The sequence below is a fragment of the Mytilus californianus genome, unplaced genomic scaffold (assembly GCF_021869535.1).
Source record: "Mytilus californianus isolate M0D057914Y unplaced genomic scaffold, xbMytCali1.0.p SCAF_24, whole genome shotgun sequence".
Lineage (NCBI taxonomy): Eukaryota > Metazoa > Mollusca > Bivalvia > Mytilida > Mytilidae > Mytilus > Mytilus californianus.
Window position 1 is genome coordinate 2,277,360 of NW_026262673.1, and position 22,030 is coordinate 2,299,389.

The 22,030-nt window shown below is 33.1% G+C and overlaps 1 protein-coding gene across 1 annotated transcript in view; it reads right to left on the bottom strand.

The window, feature by feature from the left end:
• Positions 1 to 22,030, bottom strand: part of LOC127732361 (uncharacterized) — a 74,605-nt gene that overhangs the window by 36,615 nt on the left and 15,960 nt on the right. Inside the window, exons 2-6 of the mRNA XM_052241395.1 lie at positions 14,280 to 14,576; positions 11,370 to 11,624; positions 6,234 to 6,815; positions 4,129 to 4,253; positions 1,217 to 2,398 (exon numbers count right to left, since the gene is read on the bottom strand). Of these exons, the coding sequence (XP_052097355.1) occupies positions 1,217 to 2,398; positions 4,129 to 4,253; positions 6,234 to 6,815; positions 11,370 to 11,624; positions 14,280 to 14,576 (2,441 nt within the window). The remainder of the gene's footprint in view (positions 1 to 1,216; positions 2,399 to 4,128; positions 4,254 to 6,233; positions 6,816 to 11,369; positions 11,625 to 14,279; positions 14,577 to 22,030) is intronic.

The following is a 22,030-nucleotide window of genomic DNA, read 5'->3' on the forward strand; positions in this document are numbered from 1 at the left end:
AACAGATCATGCTGATACTTAATATTCTAAATTATTCATAATAAATTTTCAATTTGTCTCAATAGATTCTTACCTTTCAGTTTTTGTGTCAACATATTTTTACCACTCTGAATTTTTCTAAACAAATTATAACATTCTTAATTGGTCTTGTCATATTCTTTACATTCTGATTTTGTCTGCATATGTCTTAAACTGTTTACGCTGAATTATTACTTTAAAAATAATTTTCTGTTTTGGCATCTGCAATTTTTGTACTATCAACTTACAAGGTTTTTTTTCAGTTTTTATCAAATTATTATTTTTTTTAAATGGCATAATTGTACAAAATTATTTGTAACTCAACTCAATCTTTATTTTTTCATCGGAAACAACCTTTTCCATCTTCAATTTGAAAAAAAAAATTATATATTGATTGATTGATTGTTGGTTGCTTAACGTCCGGTGGCAAATATTTCATGCATATTCAGGACGAGAACAAATTAACAATAAATACAATTGGTAGGTTCTGTAATAGAGGCGTCCGGGATTAAGGTCGGAGAAATTAAGACTGCCACGGGAAATGAGGGTATATTGGATAGGGACAGAAATTTAACTTGCAACAGGTCACCTACGGACCCCTCAAAGAGTTGTTGCAAGGGTTCTTAACGTGCAAAGAGCGTTGCACTCTCTTTACACGAGGCATCGGATTTAACGTCCCCATTCTGAACGGACGTGGCTGCAAATTTGTACATCCCGCATAGCCAAACTGACGCCCCACTTTAGCAAGGGTTTTACTGCCGGTCGGAGGAAGACCAATGGTGACCATACTTCTATTCCCCAGTCACCCTTGGGAGTAAAAAAATGTATAACAAAATAATATATTTAAAAAAGAAAAAAAACTTTATCAAAAATTATTTTGAATTATCTGAATTTTAAAATATGTATACGCAAACATCTGATCTGCAAGGTATACCATCTACTTACCACTATACATCATGTACTGTGTTACAACCCTAGATAAAGCCGACGAGGAGTACATTACTCCAATAACGAAAGATATATTTTTATATACATTAAGCCAGAGCCGACAATTCTCTTTCTACCCCCTTTTTCGTCATGTTTACAAAATAGCTGCGTGTTAAGAAAGTGTTAAGAAAAATCCAGAGAGTGTTAAGACTGTTGAGGAATCCAAATGATAATCGGAACCATTGATAATGATGCCGTTTTAAAAACATACCTCATTATTCATCCAAGGCGAATATATCTGGTCTGATTGATGCATTTGCTTATGTTGAGTACAGAAACACTCCTTCTCACTTGTCAATTTCTCATATTCAAATGTGTCTTGAAAATAATAGCCATCACTGCATTTGAAATGGAGTTTAAAAGATATTTTCACCTTATATCTCTCTTTTATATTTTCAATTAGTTGTTTCACTTCTCTGTAGATATCACTGCACGTGATAACGAATCCCTCCTCTTCGGAAAACGATACAAGCTGAAGAGCAATTGTATCAGTCGACATGGTAACTAGTATCTTTGTACCACCAGAGCCATCAATGTCAAACATACAGATGCCACGATATAAAGCAATACCACCCTCTACTTTGCTTGAGTAGTAGTTTCTGATAAACCAGGCAGATATATGGTTAAAGAAAGAAGGTGGGAGAAATTCAAATTTAAAACAAAGCCAAGAAGTCCTTTTACATGTGTGTGTAAGAATGCCAAATTTTTCACACACAACATCAAACGTGGAAGGCGGCATCATGCTTGGCATTATATAATAACTTGAGTTCTCAATTTTGACCAATATGTCAAGCCTTTCCATAACTTTGTGTAAATTGTTTTTCTGTCCTGAAAACTGACTTCCATCTTTTGATTCGAAGAGTTCTGTTATTAACGATTCACTTATTTTGCCTTGTCGTGTAAACAGTGTCCAGTCCTCAAGGTGGTACAATCTCCTGTTATCAACTCTATCTGAGACTAAACATCGGAAAGCATCTGCTAACCACTGAGGTTTTAATATGATCAAATCCGGTATGTTTTCAAAAAAAATAATGTTCCCTACGTTATGCTGAAATCTAAGAAACAACAACAAGTCCTCCTTTTCTAGTAAATTGATATCAGGATGTTTAGCCAGATTGATCATGTCAGTAAAATTGATGAAATTTTTTCCATCGTTCTTATTGATTTCAATCAAATGTTCTAAAAGAATCCATTTTAACGGAAAAGAATTTCCCCAAATATCCATTTTCCGTGCAGTCTCGTATACTGCGTATTGCAATTTTTCAAAAACTTCGTCAATATCTTTCGTATTTGACAGATAAAATGTGTTGTGCAAGTGATGATATTTGCTTTGAAGTCCAAAAATTTTGTCCATTTGATCAGTAAGTTCCTTTTCTCTCTTCTTAAAATCTGCCTACAGAAAAAAAAACCCAAGGAATCAACAATTGTCATGTTTGATACTTTAACAATAATTATTGAGAAGATGTGAATAGATTATGAACTTCCAATATATATCATCGTTATTCCAACGTATCACTACCTCTCGTGACAATTATAAAGACAGTTTGTGGGACTTCTATAGCTTACTATACGATATGGGTTTTTGTCGAACGTTGTTGCAGGTCGTATCATAGCCTCTTTTCTTTTTACATATTTTGTTGTTTATTTTTCTTTATGGATAGTTGTATTATATGCATCCATACTACGTCTCTTTATACAAACCATAAAAGTTGACTGGGGCATACATTTATGGTCATCCCGTGGTCTTCTACTGACCGGCAGTAAACCCTTTGCCAAAGTGGAGCGTTTGTTTGGCTGAGCAGGATGTATCAACTGACGTCCAGTCAGAGCGGGACGAGAAGTTTAATGACTCATGTAGAGAGAGTGCAGAGGTAGGTCTCTGCACATTAAGAACCCTTGCGTCAACTCTTTTAAGGGTCCGAACAGTGGCATGTTGCCTGGTTAAATCTCTGTTTCAATGTTCATAACCCCATTTCGAAGTGGCTTTCCAAATTAATCAACTATAATATCGGTCGACACCCTATTTGAGGACCAACCTATTGGTTTTATTGTTATTTGTTCTCGTTCTGAACCTGCATGTAATATTTGCCACTGGGCGTCAAACAAACAACGAATTAATCCCTTATGAACTAATGATATCTATGATTCTAAATCTTTTTTACAATTTCGATTAAGTCATGTCATCTTTTCGCCTATGGACGTATGTTTTGGGTATTGGAATCCAACATTTAATTTCTATTTAAACCAATAACATGTTAGAAATGGCACATTGCTTAACCTTGATCCTCGTCTTGATATGCATGCCATATTTGCCACTGGACATTGAATTCCAATTTGTCATTCCAAACATGGTATGCATATACCCATCACCTGAACGTTGCAAGTTTCCGATTACTCGACTGGGAAAACAATGCACCCTTAAAAGAACAAAATTGAGATGTTATGCATTCCTCAAGATCGGTATGTTTTTTTAAAATAATATTACCTGTATTATGCTTAACCAAAAAAACCATACATTTTACTTTATCATTAACTCTTATGGGGTCCTTATGTAGCCTTTAGCGGGGCAATGTATGTCCTTGTCCAACACACCATTGTTTTTCAGTCATAAGTCCCTGCGCTCAATCTCTTTCGTCTCATATAGCAGAACATACATACTAGTACTTTATTTCTTGCCTTTTGTGAATATGTAAGAAATAATTGTCACTTGACGTAAAGCAGTCACATTCAATCAATTGATTCAACGGAATTTTGTTTGTTCGTAATTTGTTTTGTTAAGCTTTATTTTGGGTTGAGCGCCCAACAACACGTTCCAGATCGCACATTCTGAATGTGACTGTTCAAAACAAGGATGTTGTCTGTCATTATTGTTTTACGTCATTGTTGTATTATAAAAAATGGTTTTCAATTTCTCTGTTTTAATTATTTCGCATGTTGATATCCCTCATATTTGTATTTAATAGGTTTTGCTAATTTTTTATGGTGGTACTGTGACTATGTTCTTTGATCTTCTATGGATGGATGTCTTTTTGATGACGTTCAAATCAAGAACGGATGATCATAAGTCATGTTTTGTACAAAACTCAAATAAAAGTGAGCCTCAACATTCAACCATTGTATTACCTCCTTCTCATATTTATCCTTTCCAGTGAAAACTAATACAATCGGAGGATCGAAGTGCCCATAACTAAGTCGTTCGTCGGCCGTTCGATGGCAATGGATAGAATCAAACCAAAAATCAACATATTCTGAAATAGATTAACATTGTTGAATAAATAACGTTTCGAGATAAACTAGGATACATTGGATATGTACCCTAATAGGGAAAAAAAATAAAACCATGCACTATTCCTTACATCACTGGCGACTATATATAATACTAAAGGAACGAATTAGGCGATTTTGTATAAGAACATATTTATATAGATATAAGAATATGTGGTATGAGTGCCAATGAGACAACTCTCCATCCAAGTCACAATTTGTCAAAAGTAAAACATTATAGGTCAAAGTATAGCCTTCAACACGGATCCTTGGCTCACACCGAATAGCAAGCTATAACGGGCCCCAAATTGACTAGTGTAAAATAATTCAAAGAGGAAAAACAACGGTCTAATCTATATACATAACGAGAAACATTTATGAACCACATCAACAAACGACAGCTACTGAACAACAGGTTCCTGACTTACGACAGGTGCAAACAAATGCAACGGGTTTAAACGTTATAACAGGTGTCAACCTTCACCCTAACCTGAACCAGTAGTATAACCTTACAACATAGAAAGACAAACTATAAAATATTAATTGAAATTGCTTAACTCGATCAAAAAGAAATGTTAACAAAACAAGTAAACATACACTGAACGAATACATTTGATCTATGACACAATATAAATACAATATGTAAAACAATGTCAAGAAGACACAATTTTTCCCTGCATGTTCATGAAAGATTATGTTTTTGAGTTTCGCCGTAAAAGTCTGGAATCGGAGAAATGTTTTTTGTCAAACATTTTTGTCAGACATTTTTACTGAGAGTGTTTGTTCATAAAAGATTGTTTAGAGTGGGAACATTGTAGAACACAACAACACGAATACGCTAATGAAGTAAAACAAGTGGGTTAGGGTGGGGTTCTCATTGTAGAAAAAATATGTTGTCTTATCTGAAACACCTTCTACACAAGAACACGAATACTCTAATGAGCAGTACACTTTAAGTAAATTTGCCATCGTATCTTACTAAAACAACTTATTAGTGGCATATTGACGAATTAATAATCGTTTACGGAAGCGGATTGCATATCGGGAAATCTATAAAATTTCTAATTAACACTAAAATTCAACTGGTCGTTAGAATCATGAGAACGTTTGATATCTTGATCAATTCGTAAAAAACACAAATTAAGATAACAAAGTATGACGTTTTCGTTTTTTTTTTTCAACAACCAACTATCCCGCCTCAAAAACTGATGTCGTACTTTGTTATTATCTTCTTGGTATTTAACATAATCTATACATGTAGTAGTGCCCTTAGGTTGTAGATAAAGACAAAATTGAATGCAAAATTATCCTTGTTTTAATGAATGTCTCAACCCATGAGCTGCAAACTAAGCCACGCTATGCGATTACATTGGATCAAAAATAAACTTTAAAACTAATCAATATTGACTGGGAAGCAAGTGTACGGTCTGATTCTATATTATGAATTCATTTCTATAAGGTAGGGAAACAGGTAGCTGAAAAGTATTTTTTATCCTGAAACCCTGCATTATTTGAAGTCTCAAAATCTTCGACGCGGTAAAGAATGAAAACTACACGTTTTAAATTTCAAGCATCCAAAGCTTTTTTCTGAATTTACCTTCACCAGGAACGCTAAAAGCCGAATGTTTAAAAGCCAAGGATGTATAACAACCTAGACAGCTGAGAAGCTATATCACCAAAAAAGACCTAAACAAACAGCCGAATCAATCTAAGGTTAACTTTGCCTGAGGGAGTTTTTAAATTTTACCTAATTCGCATCATTTTTGTTTGGTTCGATGCCCACACATCATTTGGTTTATTGCTTATTGAGCATTCGGTTTATTACAGAAAATGAAATCTGTATATTTTGTAACTTTATATTGTATCTTGGTAAGGAGCAAGACATATAAACATTTAATAAGTATAACTCTATAGTCTACATTATTATGTGTTATTGAATTTGATTTTCTGATACGAAAACATACCTCCAATATGCTGAAAATCGGCAAAACACTGACTTAAGCCTTGTTTACTTATGTCGTTCTTCATATCTGCAACAACAAGGTATACTGCACTACTGGTCAAAAATGCTTGATGTGTAGCATAAAATTCTTTTTGTCCTGCAAAGTCCCATAATTCACATAATGCATAAAGGTTCGAAAGTGTATTTACAGTTGCTTTAGAAAACACATTAGCCATCAAATCGTCTGGCATTACCAATGATGAAGACTCCTTCTTTTCTTTATAATTATTCAAATTAACATTTGCATTGGTAGCTGAATCCACAGACATAACCAAAGATGAAGATTCATTCTTATCTTCATTTCTCTCCAGAATAACATTTGCGTCGGTTGTAAAATCCTCAGGTATCACAAATGATGAAGACTGATTCCTATCCAGACTAACCTCTGCGTCGGTTGACGTGTCATTTTTAAAAGTAGACATGTCATCAATTTGACTTCTATTTATATTCTTCGTCTCATCTACCTGCATAATTTTAGTGTCTCTGTCCTCGGCATTTGGAATAAGTGCTCTCTTAATCCGGCTTACTTTATCATCATCCATGTCTGGCAGAAAAAATTAGAAACAATACTACCTTCTTACAACAGGTTTCAATATTATCAATTGGTAGTATTGATCGTTTACTATACCATCTATACGAGTTGTTTGTTTTATTTTATTGGTTCATTAAAATAGTACAATGTGGTTATTGTTACATTGTAATCGAAAAAAGCATTACTTCAAATAAAAATGTTGTGCTATCACACATTTTCCCAAGTACAACTCCTTACTTAAACGTTTGAAATATCCCCAGGGATACAGGGGTGTAGAAATATGGTCACCTTGGCAGTAAAATTTTGCCAGAGATGGACGTCCGTTTTGATGTGCAGGTTGTATATATTCGTAGCTCAATATCTGATATATCGTTCAGAGAGGTTGCAACATTCACTGCATGTTAAATAACCCTCGCTACAGCTCTGTGGTAATACATTGATGTCACTTTTTATCATAGCAATGTTTTACAGTGTCAGTCCATATTTCCAGCCCTTCATTCGAATAGTCAAAAAATGCAGAACCTATCCAATGTTCTTTTTGTTAGTAGTTCTCCTTCCGAATATGCACAAAATGATTGCCACTGGACGTTAAGCAAGCAAAACACTATTAAAGAAAGTTGAAATTTGTATGTTCGTCGATGGGACTGTTATTATTTTATAAATGAAATGTTTTACATTTTCCCCCCAAGGGTGACTGGGGAATAGAAGTATGGTCACCATTGGTCTTCCTCCGACCGGCAGTAAAACCCGTGCTAAAGTGGGGCGTCCGTTTGGCTGTGCGGGATGTACAAATTTGCAGCCACGTCCGGTCAGAATGGGGACGTTAAATCCGATGCCTCGTGTAAAGAGAGTGCCACGCTCTTTGCACGTTAAGAACCTTTGCAACAACTCTTTGAGGGGTCCGTAGGTGACCTGTTGCAAGGCTAAATTTCTGTCCCTATCCAATATACCCTCATTTCCCGTGGCAGTCTAAATTTCTCCGACCTTAATCCCTTAATCTATTACAGAACCTACCTATTGTATTTATTGTGAACTTGTTCTCGTCCTGAATATGCATGAAATATATGCCACTGGACGTTAAGCAACCAACAATCAATCAATCAATTTTACATTTTATTTGTCTGTATTCATATGATTGGACACCACGAGACCATAATATTGGGATAACTATAAAGTGTTTTAAAAAATAATGGTAATGAACAAATTTGAAAAAGTGCAGTACTCAACAGGATTTGATTGGACAATTTTCAGGGGTTCATCAAGTAAGGACTCTGTAGGATTTTTGACGTGATTGCAGTGTACTAAAACTTTACATCTTTTTATAAGATTCATTAAACCAAAATTGAAAGAATTGTTTTGGTGGGGAAAAGATGTGATTAAGTTATGTTAAGATGGGTTATTGCCCTTTTAAACTAACATGTAATTCTCCCTTTTTTTTTAACATAACCAAATTGCACTATGGTCAGATATAAAAACAGAATTGACACGGCAAAATGTACTTCAAATATTGATTTTAAGTCAACTAAGTATCTATCAAAGAAAATATTATACTAATTCTGTTCGAAATGGAAAACTGTGGCCTTTGATGATGACTTGCAACTTTAAATTGACGAAAGATGCGTGGTAACATTGCAAATTCGATTTGCTTGTTTAAAAACATGAAGTAATTAAAATTATAATACATCTTTGAGAGAATATGTACGCCTATTTAAATGTTCAATATTAAAATATTTAATATACATGGTATGTGTAATTTTGCATTTTTTTAACGATCACCAAAAAAAAGTCGGACGGTGCTGATCGAATTAAGAAGTCGAGTAAAAAAAAACTAACTTGTGAACGCGGAATTATGAATAAGGTTTCTTTTTGCGAGTAGGGGTTGGGGTCATGAGTTTAGTCTCAGGCCCGATGGAGATAAAAATTTTAAAAAACTTTACAATTGCAGCCATGCAAAATTTATTTCAGTATACAAACGAATTTGGTACATGAGCTCGGAGTCATCATATCAATCTGTTTAAAATGGTGACAGTTCGTCATGGTCGCTGTAACCTTCTGGGCTAGCATGTTAAACTCTCGACAGATTGTTGTCATGCATATGCCTTTAAATGTTGCCATTGGACATAAAACATCCGTCAATGAATCAACCATTAATGTTAGGGTACAACAGTGCCTCTACGAAACCTACAGAGAGCGATGAGTATGATGAGTGCATGACGTTTTCAATCACAGCACTCGCAGTTTTTGGTGGCAAAATATAATGTATTTTTTCAAAATTGACTAGAAAGTAAAATCTATAAAACCAGGTTCAATCCACCATTTTCTACTAAAGAAAATGCCTGTACCAAGTCAGGAATATGACAGTTGTTATCCATTCGTTTGATGTGTTTGAACTTTTGATTTTGCCATTTGATTGGGGACTTTCCTTTTTGAATTTTCCTCGGAGTTCAGTATTTTTGTGATTTTACTTTTTATTTTAATCGCAGATCATAAGTTAGAACGGCAACTTGATTTTTTTTCAACTTTTATAGACTATTAATTTTCTAAACTTATCTGCCAAGCGCTATATAAAGCGTACCTCTTGATTGACCCATGAGCCATGGCTTTCTTCAGTTTTACAAGTTTTTAAATTAAGCTTACCTTATTTTAAAAAACTTAATTTAAAAACTGTATCAATAAAACATTGTTTTAAGAAAGCTTATTGTTGAGGATCTACTGAAGATCTCGACTTGACAAGCCGACTTCCCGATTAGATGATTTTGGAAACAAAGGAACTTTTTGAAACTAGTCTCGTCCGTCCGGGTATGATTGCTGACCACGAGGATTCTGGTTTCTAGCCTTTAAACAAAAGTTGCGGAAATGTACAAAAACAAGAAATGCGCATCACAAAGACGCAAATTCGTCGTTGTTTATGTTATATTATAGTAAAGTAAGTAACATCATCGTATTAATTCCCAAACAGTGTTTCTTCACTACATGTTATCACAAACGTATCTACGTAGATCAATTTTATGTTAGTTTGCCATGTTTTGATATAAAAAATGCATTTAAAGCTTGTATATCTAGCTGTTAATTTCAGATGCCATAGAACTTAATATTCTTAGTAAGATAAGGTTAGCAACATGCTTTCCTGAAATGTTCGAAATTTCCTTTACTTCGCCGGTTATGATAAAAAAAAAAGACGACTTAATTGTGATAAAAAATAGACGGTGTTATTCGTTTTTTTTAGTGATACACTAAATTTAAAATTGGAAGCTCTGTTTGTACGAAATGTTTCACAAAAGCCTAGATTTTTCAATTAATTTGAAATAGATGCACGTTTGTGCTGCTTAACACCATTATTTAGATTTTATACAGGTCGTAAACGATTTAGGGCATATAACACTTTATTATCTTATATTTTTATGTGTTTGTAAAAATACGTTCACAAGACAAAGGTAACACAGAATCACCAAAATTGAACATCATCCACTGTTTTGTACTCAAATTGTATAAAATTATAGATTTACTGCTATTGGTTTTCAGTATAAGGAAGAAAGGATTTGGGAAACTTGCAATGTGGCAGATACAACGTTGGTAACGTGAGAATCCTATATCAAGGGAATATTTTTTTTGACTGTAAGTTTGCCAATTTTATTATGGTTACTCTTTAAAAGACGAACTGAAAGCATTAAAATATGATGGCACATTTACATTAATTATTAACTGTAGTCGATATGAGATGGTTAAATAACATCTAGATATTTAAAGTCTCATGAAATGAGTTTCTTGAGATTAAAATGTTAAACAAAAATATTGAACCAATGCATGTTTATATACTAAACTGAGTCTTGTACATTTATTACGAATTCATAACATATAATCGACAAAAATATTTTATGCAGTGAAAATTTTAGTATTTTATTGCAGAAGTTTACCAAACGTGGCCTTAATAGACACAAAATCATGGGGAACGTGAACAATAAGTGAGATGAAAGACATGCAAACAGTAAAATAACAAAAATACCGAACTCCAAGGAAAATTCAAACGGAAAGTACCTTATCAAAAGCTCAAAAACATCAAAAGGAATTTTTATTATGCGTTTCTATTTGTTAATTTAACTTTTTCAGTTTAATTTTTTTTTTTGAGAATCAATCAACACTCTCACTTCTACATATATTTACCTTTTCTTCAATCGCGATTTGTTTCCTCGCACTTTCGCTATTATGTTGCTAAAGTACTAACGATATGTCTATATGCACCAATGAATTTGAAAGTTTGTTAAGTTGCCGCAAATTATTCGCGATGAATCATTAAATAGTTATAAGAAGATTACAATTTGTAAAAGTAAACCATTATAGGTCAAAGTACGGCCTTCAACACAAAGCCTTGGCTCACACCGAACAGCAAGATGTAAAGGGCCCCAACAATGACTAGTAGGCTATACAGAAGAGAAAAATTGTCACGTGAAATAGACTATTGTGTGTTTTCGGAATCTTTGTATTTCGTTGTATGTAATTATGCTGGATTCGATCGATAACTTTTCTGTAAATTCATAATAATTTTGTATAACCACTGTATTTATTTACCTTTGCCGATTATCCATGTTCCATCATCTATGTTGATTTTGCATCTACGAACAACAATATCAACACCGTCTGTACTGGTAACATCAGATATGCCTTCCTTCAATAATCTTCTCAAGAGGCACGTTTTTCCAACCGATTCCTTACCAACTATCATAGTTCTTACAAAATACCTTTTTTCACTTTTCGAACTCTGCATAAGCGTATTGTATCTGATTTTATCTCCCTCTGATAATTGGTTTATAGCTTCTGGCAAAACTGAAATAATATTTTATTTGTGACATGTTGTTTGAAATAAATATAGAAAATAGATATGTAACAGAACAATCAAAAAGTTGCACAGTGGCAACATAACAATATAATGAACAAATTCACATACAGGCAGACTAATCTGAAAATAACATCATTTTGTTCCTTAATTTAACATTGCAGAACATATGAGACGATCTATCATTCTTTTTTGGGTTCTTCTTCTATCATCAGCCCTTACATAATTTTCAACAATAATTGTTTGGGTTCGGTTGAATTGGAATATATCCGTTGTATGAAATGAAAAGTGTAAAAATTACGCTAAAATCGAATGAGTATGAAATACCTTTTTCAAAGCTCACATAGAATACTCTTTATACCATACGACTAGCACTTTTAAAAATAACTATTCGGAAAACGACATTTAGAAGATCTGTTAAATATTGTCTCTCTTTATTACTTTTATTAAGTGTATTGAAGCTAATATAGTACATCCCTGCTAATTTGATTGCAATGAAATATTTGGCACAAACCTTTACACTGACGAAAAGTGTGTTGAAAAACAAATGTAATTGTTGTTCTGACTTCGTCTGTTGTAAAGCCAGAAAAATAGAGAGTATTGCCAGCTAATTAGCTATTTGGTACTGCCATGAACAAAAAAAGGTTACATTTTTAAATTTGCTGTTCATTCATGCATAGCTCTATCATTCCATGTTCAGGTTAAGCTATATTGGTAATCCTTAAGGTTAAATTAGTTGTTCAACGTGGGTCTCATTGGGGTCTAAGCGTAACGCCTATTTTTTTTTGTTAGCGTGACACGTGAACGTCAAATTATTTTGCGTAAAGTGGGGCGGTTCACGTGAAATTACAAGCGCTAATGTTAAATTGATAAGCGGGGTACCGGATTCTGGCAAAACAATAAGCGGGATCTTGTTTTAATTGCTTAATAACAGATTAAATAACTATTTAGACAAATTATGTCTTATATCATGCAGATGATTTTTAAAAGAAAGCTCGGGCTGCTGATCACATGTTTATTGTTCGGACATTAATAGAAGAGCATACGTTAAATGGTAAATCTTATTTATATACATGTCCTTTTTTACCTATCTATAAAATACGTTATGTATACTTGAATATGAAGGTATAGACTTTATAACACATGGTAATGGCGATGAATATGTACCAGTATATAAAAAGATGAAGATTGATAAACATGAAATAATATATGTTTTTGATGAATGTTGATGCATAGGCCAAGATAACAGGTACCCGACTTTTGATTTACCGCGCTTGGTACCATGTAGTACATGGTGCATTCAGGTTAAACTGGTGAAGGTATAAACTTTATAAACCTTGATGATGGTGATGAATATGTACCAATAAATACAAATAATATAACTGATAAAATTAAAATATCTAGAAAAAACCAGGATCAAAAGATATGTACTAGAGGTGGAGATCTGTGTATTGCTTATGGACCACTTTTAAATGGGAAAACGTGTGTTGATCCCTGTAAGTTAACATCTTTTCAGTATAATGGCAATAGTGCTATAGATTATTGTCTAATTTAGGAATACTGTCTTCAGAACTATTATATTTTTCCGAACCAGTTCCTATTCTTAGATTGTCTGATCTCTCAAAAATATCAGACAGATTATATAATACTTAGAACACTTGTAATTCCAATATTGGTGTAAACTTATTTCGAATGGAATGTACAGCAGTCGACCAACAACGACAATTTACGCTAAATTCTGATTTAAAAATATGTAAAAATTTCAAAAATCTAAATCTTTCTTGTGAACATGAAGAATATGCAGACTATGGCTTTAAAAAATACAACTGCTAATGTCTATGTGTAATCGTATGTTACATGCCCATCATGGGCCGATAATTGCTTTAATAGCGTATTTCTTTTTTGTATTCAACGTTTTCTTTCCAATTGCCAATTTTCATTATATTTTCATTATAATCTAAAAGATGGAAAGACAACAATTTTTTACTCTTACAGCAAGTAATAATAAAAAATATTTCCAAAATTGCCGCCAATTTCATTTTCCGCAAAAGTACCACAACTCCAGAATGGCAGGCTTTAATAATTAGTCCAGATTTTGTCATTGCAAAGGAACAACAACAGTCGTCTCTAATGTCTTGATGTTCGACTGTAAAGAGTCAACTGATTCTTACATTCATATGAATTAATCTATCTAGAACTTATATTGGTGATAATATTTGCTATCTACAGTTGCTTCCAATTTACTATATAATTGTACTGGGATTGTCGTACACTGGAGGAAAAACTTCCCCCAGCAGTGGTATCGATTCAGTGGTCTCAAAACCTCATCATAGATACCAGGCTTTTAATTTGGTACGTCGGACGCGTCTTCGAAAATTCCATCTACCGAAGACTTGTCAGTGGTGCCCGATCAAAACAGTTGAAAGGACAATTCAAATATTAGGATGAAGAGCATTAAAAACAAAATATTTATGAAAGTTGTCAAAACCTGATTTTTTTGTTTATTAGTTGTTAAACATTGAAATAACCTCTAAGACAAAACATCAACGAGCAGAGATATCAATTCAGTGGTTGTAAAATCAAACATAGATACCAGTCTTAAAACGATTATTCAGGTAGAAAAGTAAATTCAAATGTTTCATTACCTCGTTTCAGTGTCTGCTTTGCCTTTGACTCCGTATAATGGCTTTTTACATGGTAACCAATAGAACACAGTTTTATTTCATAACCTGTTTCAGGCAAAATTTTTAGAAGTGTATACATGCGTCGTCCATCTTTCTCTGCCAACACATCTTTAGTAGAAAATGTCGTGACAGTCCATTTATCTGTTTCTTGAACTCGATAATCAAGCTCATACTCCATACAGTCGTCTTGGTCATTTATATACCATGCAATGGTTATTGAACATTCAGAACATTCAACTATTTCAAATCTTCTAGGAGCTGTAAATTAATAAATAAATATGTCATCGAAACAACTGGAAATGTTGTACAGTCGAACCTGGATAAAGTGGACCCTGAATTAACCGGGTCCCTGTCCAATCCGGCCGAAAATCAAAGTCCCTTTGTTCCTCTTTCAAAGGATTTGTAAAAATATCCTTTGTAAACCGGAGCCTGTGTTTTCCGAATTCCGGTCTAATTATGCAGTCCCAATATTCTTAATTACATTAATTATTACCTGTCAAAACCGGTGTGTTTGATTAATTTAACATGATAACAGTATTTATTTATATGCGATCAAAACAAAAAAGTTGTTATCCATTCTCAAGGTGTTAAACCGTGAACTTAAGAAGTGAGCTGTTTTATTGGAACCGTGTTAAGTTTTCATTAAAATAAACTAAAAGAAACAATTTTAATAGAGATCGTCGCCGATTGCATTTTGAATAGAAACTTACGTTGTATCATTGATACAATTTTTAAATAGCGAAGTGAGAAATTTACATTGTGTTTTGGAAATGCTGGGATCCTTGTTGTCAACTCCTAAACCGGTGACCCTAATAACTGGAAAAAACCCGGATGACACCATTTCATTGTTGTGTTTATGGGTATGGTACATTGTATGACAATGTTTCGATCATTATGAAATTTCGTTTGATAAAATTTTTGCTTTTTAATCGGCCTTACCAACGTAGTTAATGATTGACGGAAGTGAAAGTCTCGTTGAACATTACAAAGTACGCGAGGTTTCTGGTACACATGACAGTGAAACCGACAAGTCAGAGACTGATGCTGCCGAGGCCGATTTGACATACGAGGATACGTAAAAAAAACGTTATAATATTTTTTGTTTTTTTTTTAATTCATGGGACAACCGATTTCTGAAATTCCTAAAAACAATAAAAACGATGACTAAAGACACGATCGTGCGTAGTAAAATGCCAAAAAGGCAGGAAACATTTGTACCGTTCATGTCTTAATATTTTCACACAAATCAAGACACAACTTTTGATAAATAGATTATAACGTCAAACATGTTCTCGGATTAATTTGCACTTCTCGTGAGTGCAAATTGGAACCACATTTTTTTTAAGGTAGAATTATCAAACTTGGCAATAATATACCTATGCCTATAGGTAAAACAATTAAAAAAAAAATTTTGATATGGCTCGCCCCGTTCGGCATTACGAGTGAAATCAGTGTCAATATCCTATAGGATATTTTTTTTTCCCATAGGATTTTTAAAAATCCTACAGGATTTTTAGAAATCCTATAGGAAAAAGTCATAATCCCATAGGATATTTTTAATATCCTACAGGATTTTAAAATCCTATGGGATTTATAATCCCTTAGGAATATAAAAATATCCTGTAGGAGAAATTTTCTCCCTTAGGAGTAAAAGAATCCCTTAGGAAAAAAAAAAGCATATCCTACAGGATATTTTTTTTCCTATAGGATATTTTGACTTGTAAAACAATCCTGTAGGATAAAAAATTTCCTATAGGATTAACAAAAATCCTAAGGGATTTCATAATAGAAAAAATATTCTGTGGGAGAAAAAAAAGTCCTAAGGGAAAAAAAATCCTATGGGAGAAATAAAAATTATAAGGGAGAATAAAAATCCTAAGGGAAAATAAAATTTCCTGAGGGAGAAAAAAAAGTCCTAAGGGAAAAAAAATTCCTATGGGAGAAAAAAAATTCCTGAGGGAGAAAAAAAATTCCTAAGGGAGGATAAAAATCCTATGGGAGATTAAAAAAAAACAAAGGAAGAAGATCCTATGGGAGAAAAAATTTGAAAGGGTTCTGCGGAACCCAGTGTCTCTCCTACTTTTGCTGTTGTCTATGGGGAAAAAATTATTAAAAATTTTCCTCTAGATACTATCTTTTGATTGTTAGAAGCTTCTGTCCAAGTTTGGTAAAAATCCAGGATGGTTTATGAATCTTATAAATGTTTTAAAAACTTTTAACTGCAGACTGTATGTTATGTTAACAGGAAGAATAAAGAAGTCCATTTAAAGGTAATATACGGATAAACAGGAAATAAATTTTTACAAAATTTCCTTGTAGATACTAGCTTTTGAACATAAACAAGCTTCTGTCCAAGTTTGGTACAAATCCAGGATAGTTTAAGAAAGTCATTAAAATTTTTTTAAAACTTTAACCACAGAGTGAATGTAATGTTCACTGGCAGAAAAACTAATTCCATTTATAAGTAAAATACGGTTAACTCATCCCTAAGAAGCAGCAAACCAAATATTAAGTCATTTTGTTATGCATGTTCTGAGAAATATCTGTTGGACTACTTGGTCAGGCAGACACGCAAATAAGCACAAAGATTGGATAGCGCTCACTCCTAGAGTGCAGGTATTATAACTTTAAGAACCAACGAGGTAGCTGTATGGTGACGCACAAATACACATAAGAAAGTTAAGTTTAAACTTTTTAATAAATAAATAAATAAATAAATTACTCTCTTTAAAAACAGATCAAAACATTTGTTTGTCACTATGAATAATAAAACATCATTCTAACATAAGTTCTTATACACTGTCTTTTGTCACAGTTCTTTAAATCACATTAAGAACCATCGAGATAGCTGAATGGTAAAGCACAAATACATAACAGAAAAGTTTAAGTTTAAACTTTGCAATAAATAAATAAATAAATTGTTCTCTTTCAAAACAGAGCAAAATATTTGTTTGTCACTATGAATAATAAAAACACCATTCTAACATAAGTTCTTATACACTGTCTTTTGTCATAGTTCTTTAAATCACATTTTCTTCAACAATGCAGTATCTTTAATCACTTCTCTAAACCCATCTAACACATATTTGATGCGATAGCCTGTAAAATAAGAAAAGAGCATATTTAAATTTAAACAGATAACAACTAAATATTGTTTTAGAAGTATTCATGTTTGAATTTAAAAGGACATATCTATATGAAAATCAAGTTTTCAAGGTGTGCAGATTATGAATTGAAAACTGATGCAGCTTTTGATACAGAATATTATATGAGAGGAGTAATGATTTCATCCATTTGTATTCTTCTTGGCAAATGGGGTATGTAAAAAGCATGGAATCCTCTGTCCTGTCCAGAACTGCTTAAGGTTTCTCTTTTTGAGGTTATTTGTTTATACAATGTCTATTATGAAAATGTTTTAGCACTTTTTTTTAAATCTAATGTATAATTAGAGAACTTCTGTGATACATATGCTACAAAGGCTCTTCTTCAGTTACACAAAAAAATTAAATATTTGAAAATTCATTACAATTTACATAATTGTTTTTCATAGTATGAACCAGTTCATGCATGAATTTTATTTTATGTGGAAATGCACGAATAGTTCAAGCAGTTACTATAATTTTTTGAGTAAACATCAGTTCTATTCAATATGCATGAAGTATTTGCAAATGGACATTAACATTAATAACTAGAGGCTCTCAAGAGCCTGTGTCGCTCACCTGTATTTACTGATGCTTTGGAAATCATGTACAATAAGGTTAAAATCATAATTAATAGTATTAGATATTAGATATTATAATGATATCTAAGATAATAACAAAAAACTGCAAAATTTTTGTAAAATTACTAACTCAGGGGCAGCAACCCAACAACGGGTCGTCGGATTTGTCTGAAAATTTCAGGGCAGATAAATCTAAATCTGATGAACATTTTTGCCACCTGTCAGATTTGGTCTAAATGCTTTAGTTTCAGAGATATAAACCAAAAACTGCCTTTTACCCCTATGTTCTATTTTTAACTAAGTTGGCCATGATGGTTGGAAGGCGGGGTCATCGGACAAATTTTTTAAATTAGATACCCTAATAATGATTATGGCCAAGTATGGTTAAATTTGTATCAGTAGTTTCAGAGAAGAAGATTTTTGTAAAAGATTACAAAAATTTACGAAAAATTGTTAAAAATTGACTATTAAGGGCAATAACTCCTAAAGGGGTCGACTGACAATTTTGGTCATGACAACTTATTTGTAGATCTTACTTTGCTGAACATTATTGCTGTTTACAGTTTATCTCTATCTATAATAATATTCAAGATAATAACCAAAATCTGCAAAATTTCCTTAAAATTACCAATTCAGGGGCAGCAACCCAACAACAGGTTGTCAGATTTGTCTGAAAATTTCAGGGCAGATAGATCTTGACCTGATAATCAGTTTTACCCTATGTCAGATTTACTCTAAATGCTTTGGTTTCAGAGATATAAGCCAAAATCTACATTTTACCCCTATGTTCTATTTTTAGCCATGGCGGCCATCTTGGTTGGTTGGCGGGGTCATCGGACACATTTTTTAAACTAGATACCCTAATGATGATTGTGGCCAAGTTTGGTTAAATTTGGCCCAGTGGTTTCAGAGGAGAAGATTTTTGTAAAAAGCTAACGACGACGGACGAGAAAAAAAAATTGAATCATAATTTCCTGTCAATATCCACATCTACATAGTATGTCCTTATTATCTAAAAAGGTTTCCTGAAATTCTGTTGTGTGGTATCAGAGTAGTTGCGATGACAAACTGTTGCAGTAGTACATTGAAGCAAATAAGTTCAAAGGGGCGTAACTCCTAGAAAAATAATTGAACCGTAATTTCCTGTTGATATGCACATCTACATAGTATGTCCTTGTTATCTAAAAAAGTTTCATGAAATTCTGTTGAGTGGTATCAGAGGAGTTGCGATGACAAACTCTTGCAGTAGTACATTAAAGTAAATAAGTTCAAAGGGGCGCAACTCCTAGAAAAAAAATTGAATCACAATTTCCTGTCGATATGCACAACTACATAGTATGTCCTTATTATCTAAAAAGGTTTCGTGTAATTCCGTTGTGTGGTTTGACAGGACTTGAGATGACAAGAAACAGGACAGACGGGTCAAAAACATAAACCCGTTGCGTGGGGTATAATAAACAAAAATTTGTGTCTTTATATATATTTGTCAAAAACAACAATGAAATTTAAATAAATCAATTGTATTAGAGAACAATTTTATTTATTTAATCAATAAAATTAATACCTTCTATTCTTGCAAACTGAAGTTGAAGACTGTCATGTGTATCCTGAAGGTCTGTTAGAAAGTTGGATCTTGATTTCCTGTTTTCCAAAGTTGTGAAGGTTTTATCTACAGCTTTGTATCTGTGCAGGGTGAGGCCTGCCAATATCTCTTCTTCTGCCTGAAGATAACAAAAAATAATAAAAAAATGTTCTCGACTTGTCTTAATAAGCATGTAACAAGAGTGGAGCAAGACTGAATACACTAATGACTAAAATACCTTGTACCAATAGCAACATTAAACTAGAGGCTCTCAAGAGCCTGTGTCGCTCACCTGTATTTACTGATGCTTTGGAAATCATGTAAAATAAGGTTAAAATTATAATTAATAGTATTAGATATTATAATGATATCTACGATAATAACAAAAAACTTTTGTAAAATTACTAACTCAGGGGCAGCAACCCAACAACGGGTTGTCGGATTCGTCTGAAAATTTCAGGGCAGATAAATCTAAATCTGATGAACATTTTTGCCACCTGTCAGATTTGCTCTAAATACTTTAGTTTCAGAGATATAAACCAAAAACTGCATTTTACCCCTATGTTCTAATTTTAACCAAGTCGGCCATGATGGTTAGAAGGCGTGGTCATCGGACACATTTTTTTAACTAGATACCCTAATAATGATTATGGCCAAGTATGGTTAAATTTGTCTCAGTTGTTTCAGAGAAGAAGATTTTTGTAAAAGATCACAAAAATTTACGAAAAATTGTTAAAAATTGACTTGACAATAACTCCTAAAGGGGTCGACTGACAATTTTGGTCATGACAACTTATTTGTAGAACTTACTTTGCTGAACATTATTGCTGTTTACAGTTTATCTCTATCTTTAATAATATTCAAGATAATAACCAAAAACTGCAAAATTTCCTTAAAATTACCAATTCAGGGGCAGCAACCCAACAACAGGTTGTCAGATTTGTCTGAAAATTTCAGTGAAGATAGATCTTGACCTGATAATCAGTTTTACCCTATGTCAGATTTACTCTAAATGCTTTGGTTTCAGAGATATAAGCCAAAATCTACATTTTACCCTTATGTTCTATTTTTAGCCATGGCGGCCATCTTGGTTGGTTGGCGGGGTCATTGGACACATTTTTTACACTAGATACCCTAATGATGATTGTGGCCAAGTTTGGTTAAATTTGGCCCAGTGGTTTCAGAGGAGAAGATTTTTGTAAAAAGCTAACGACGACGGACGCCAAGTGATGAGAAAAGCTCACTTGGCCCTTCGGGCCAGGTGGGCTCAAAATAAAGAATATCAAATTTAACTTTGACCTTGTTTCAATTTCAATGAAATCTCAAATCAACTTATTTGAATATCTGGGGAGGGGGGAACTCATATCAATTCACCTGAGTAGAGGACTCAGACCAAATTGAAATAAAGTCGTGTATGATTGCATTTTAAAATTTCACAAAACCTTAATATTATGATCATAACTTGCTAAACCTTAAATTTGCCATTTAAAAAGATTTCAACATAACATCTAATATTGACATGATTCAGTAAGAGTCCATCCTTTTTTTAATGTATGTATAGTTCATTGATATGATTTTTTTATAGCAAAAAAATGTGAGATTAAAGAGAGATTATCTAATTTTTAAAACCATAGTAAATTAATACATTTTGTGTAAGTGACCTAACCCTGGAAGTTATAAAAATGCAAGTTGCTTTCAATGCTATTAAAACTTTGGAATCCTGAACTTATGTGAAGTAGGTTACTTAGGCCAGGAAAAAATATTGTTGATTCCCCTAACCCGGTCTATTTTAAATGGCCAGGTCAGTTATTTTTGGGGAATATGGTAGAATATGGAAATAAAAATTCTGGCCCCCATTTAGATGTTTGATTTTATAGGTGAAAATAAATAATCTAGCTTTTACTTCGCATATGAAAATAAATATTCTGGCCCAAAATATTTAATATGTTTAAGATATTTTTGGCTCTCTTTAATCTTCCAATAGTGATAGATCATTCAGTATGCAAAATTTGAAAAGAGCAATTTTTTTGTCAGGGGTAATTTTGAGGGCCAATAGATTACACCCCTTCCTTTTGACCTGAAAAAATAAAACTTTATTTCTGAAATCTTCAACATCAATAAGATTGCTACATTTGCTGGAAATTTTACCATTCCATACTTTCATATCAAAAAATTTATATATAGGCTTCAATTTGACTGCTCTTTTTGTTTGCAGTTATATGTGCATCCTAAAAATATGTTGTGTGTATCACATAAAATACAATAAGTTAAGGCGATAAATTTATTCTGAAAAAGGGGTGGCGGCAGTTTTGGTGCGTTTGTAGATCAACAAAAAATAAATATTCTGGCCTTGATTATGATCAGAGTGAAAATAAATAATCTGGCCACCTTACTTTTTATTTTGTAAGT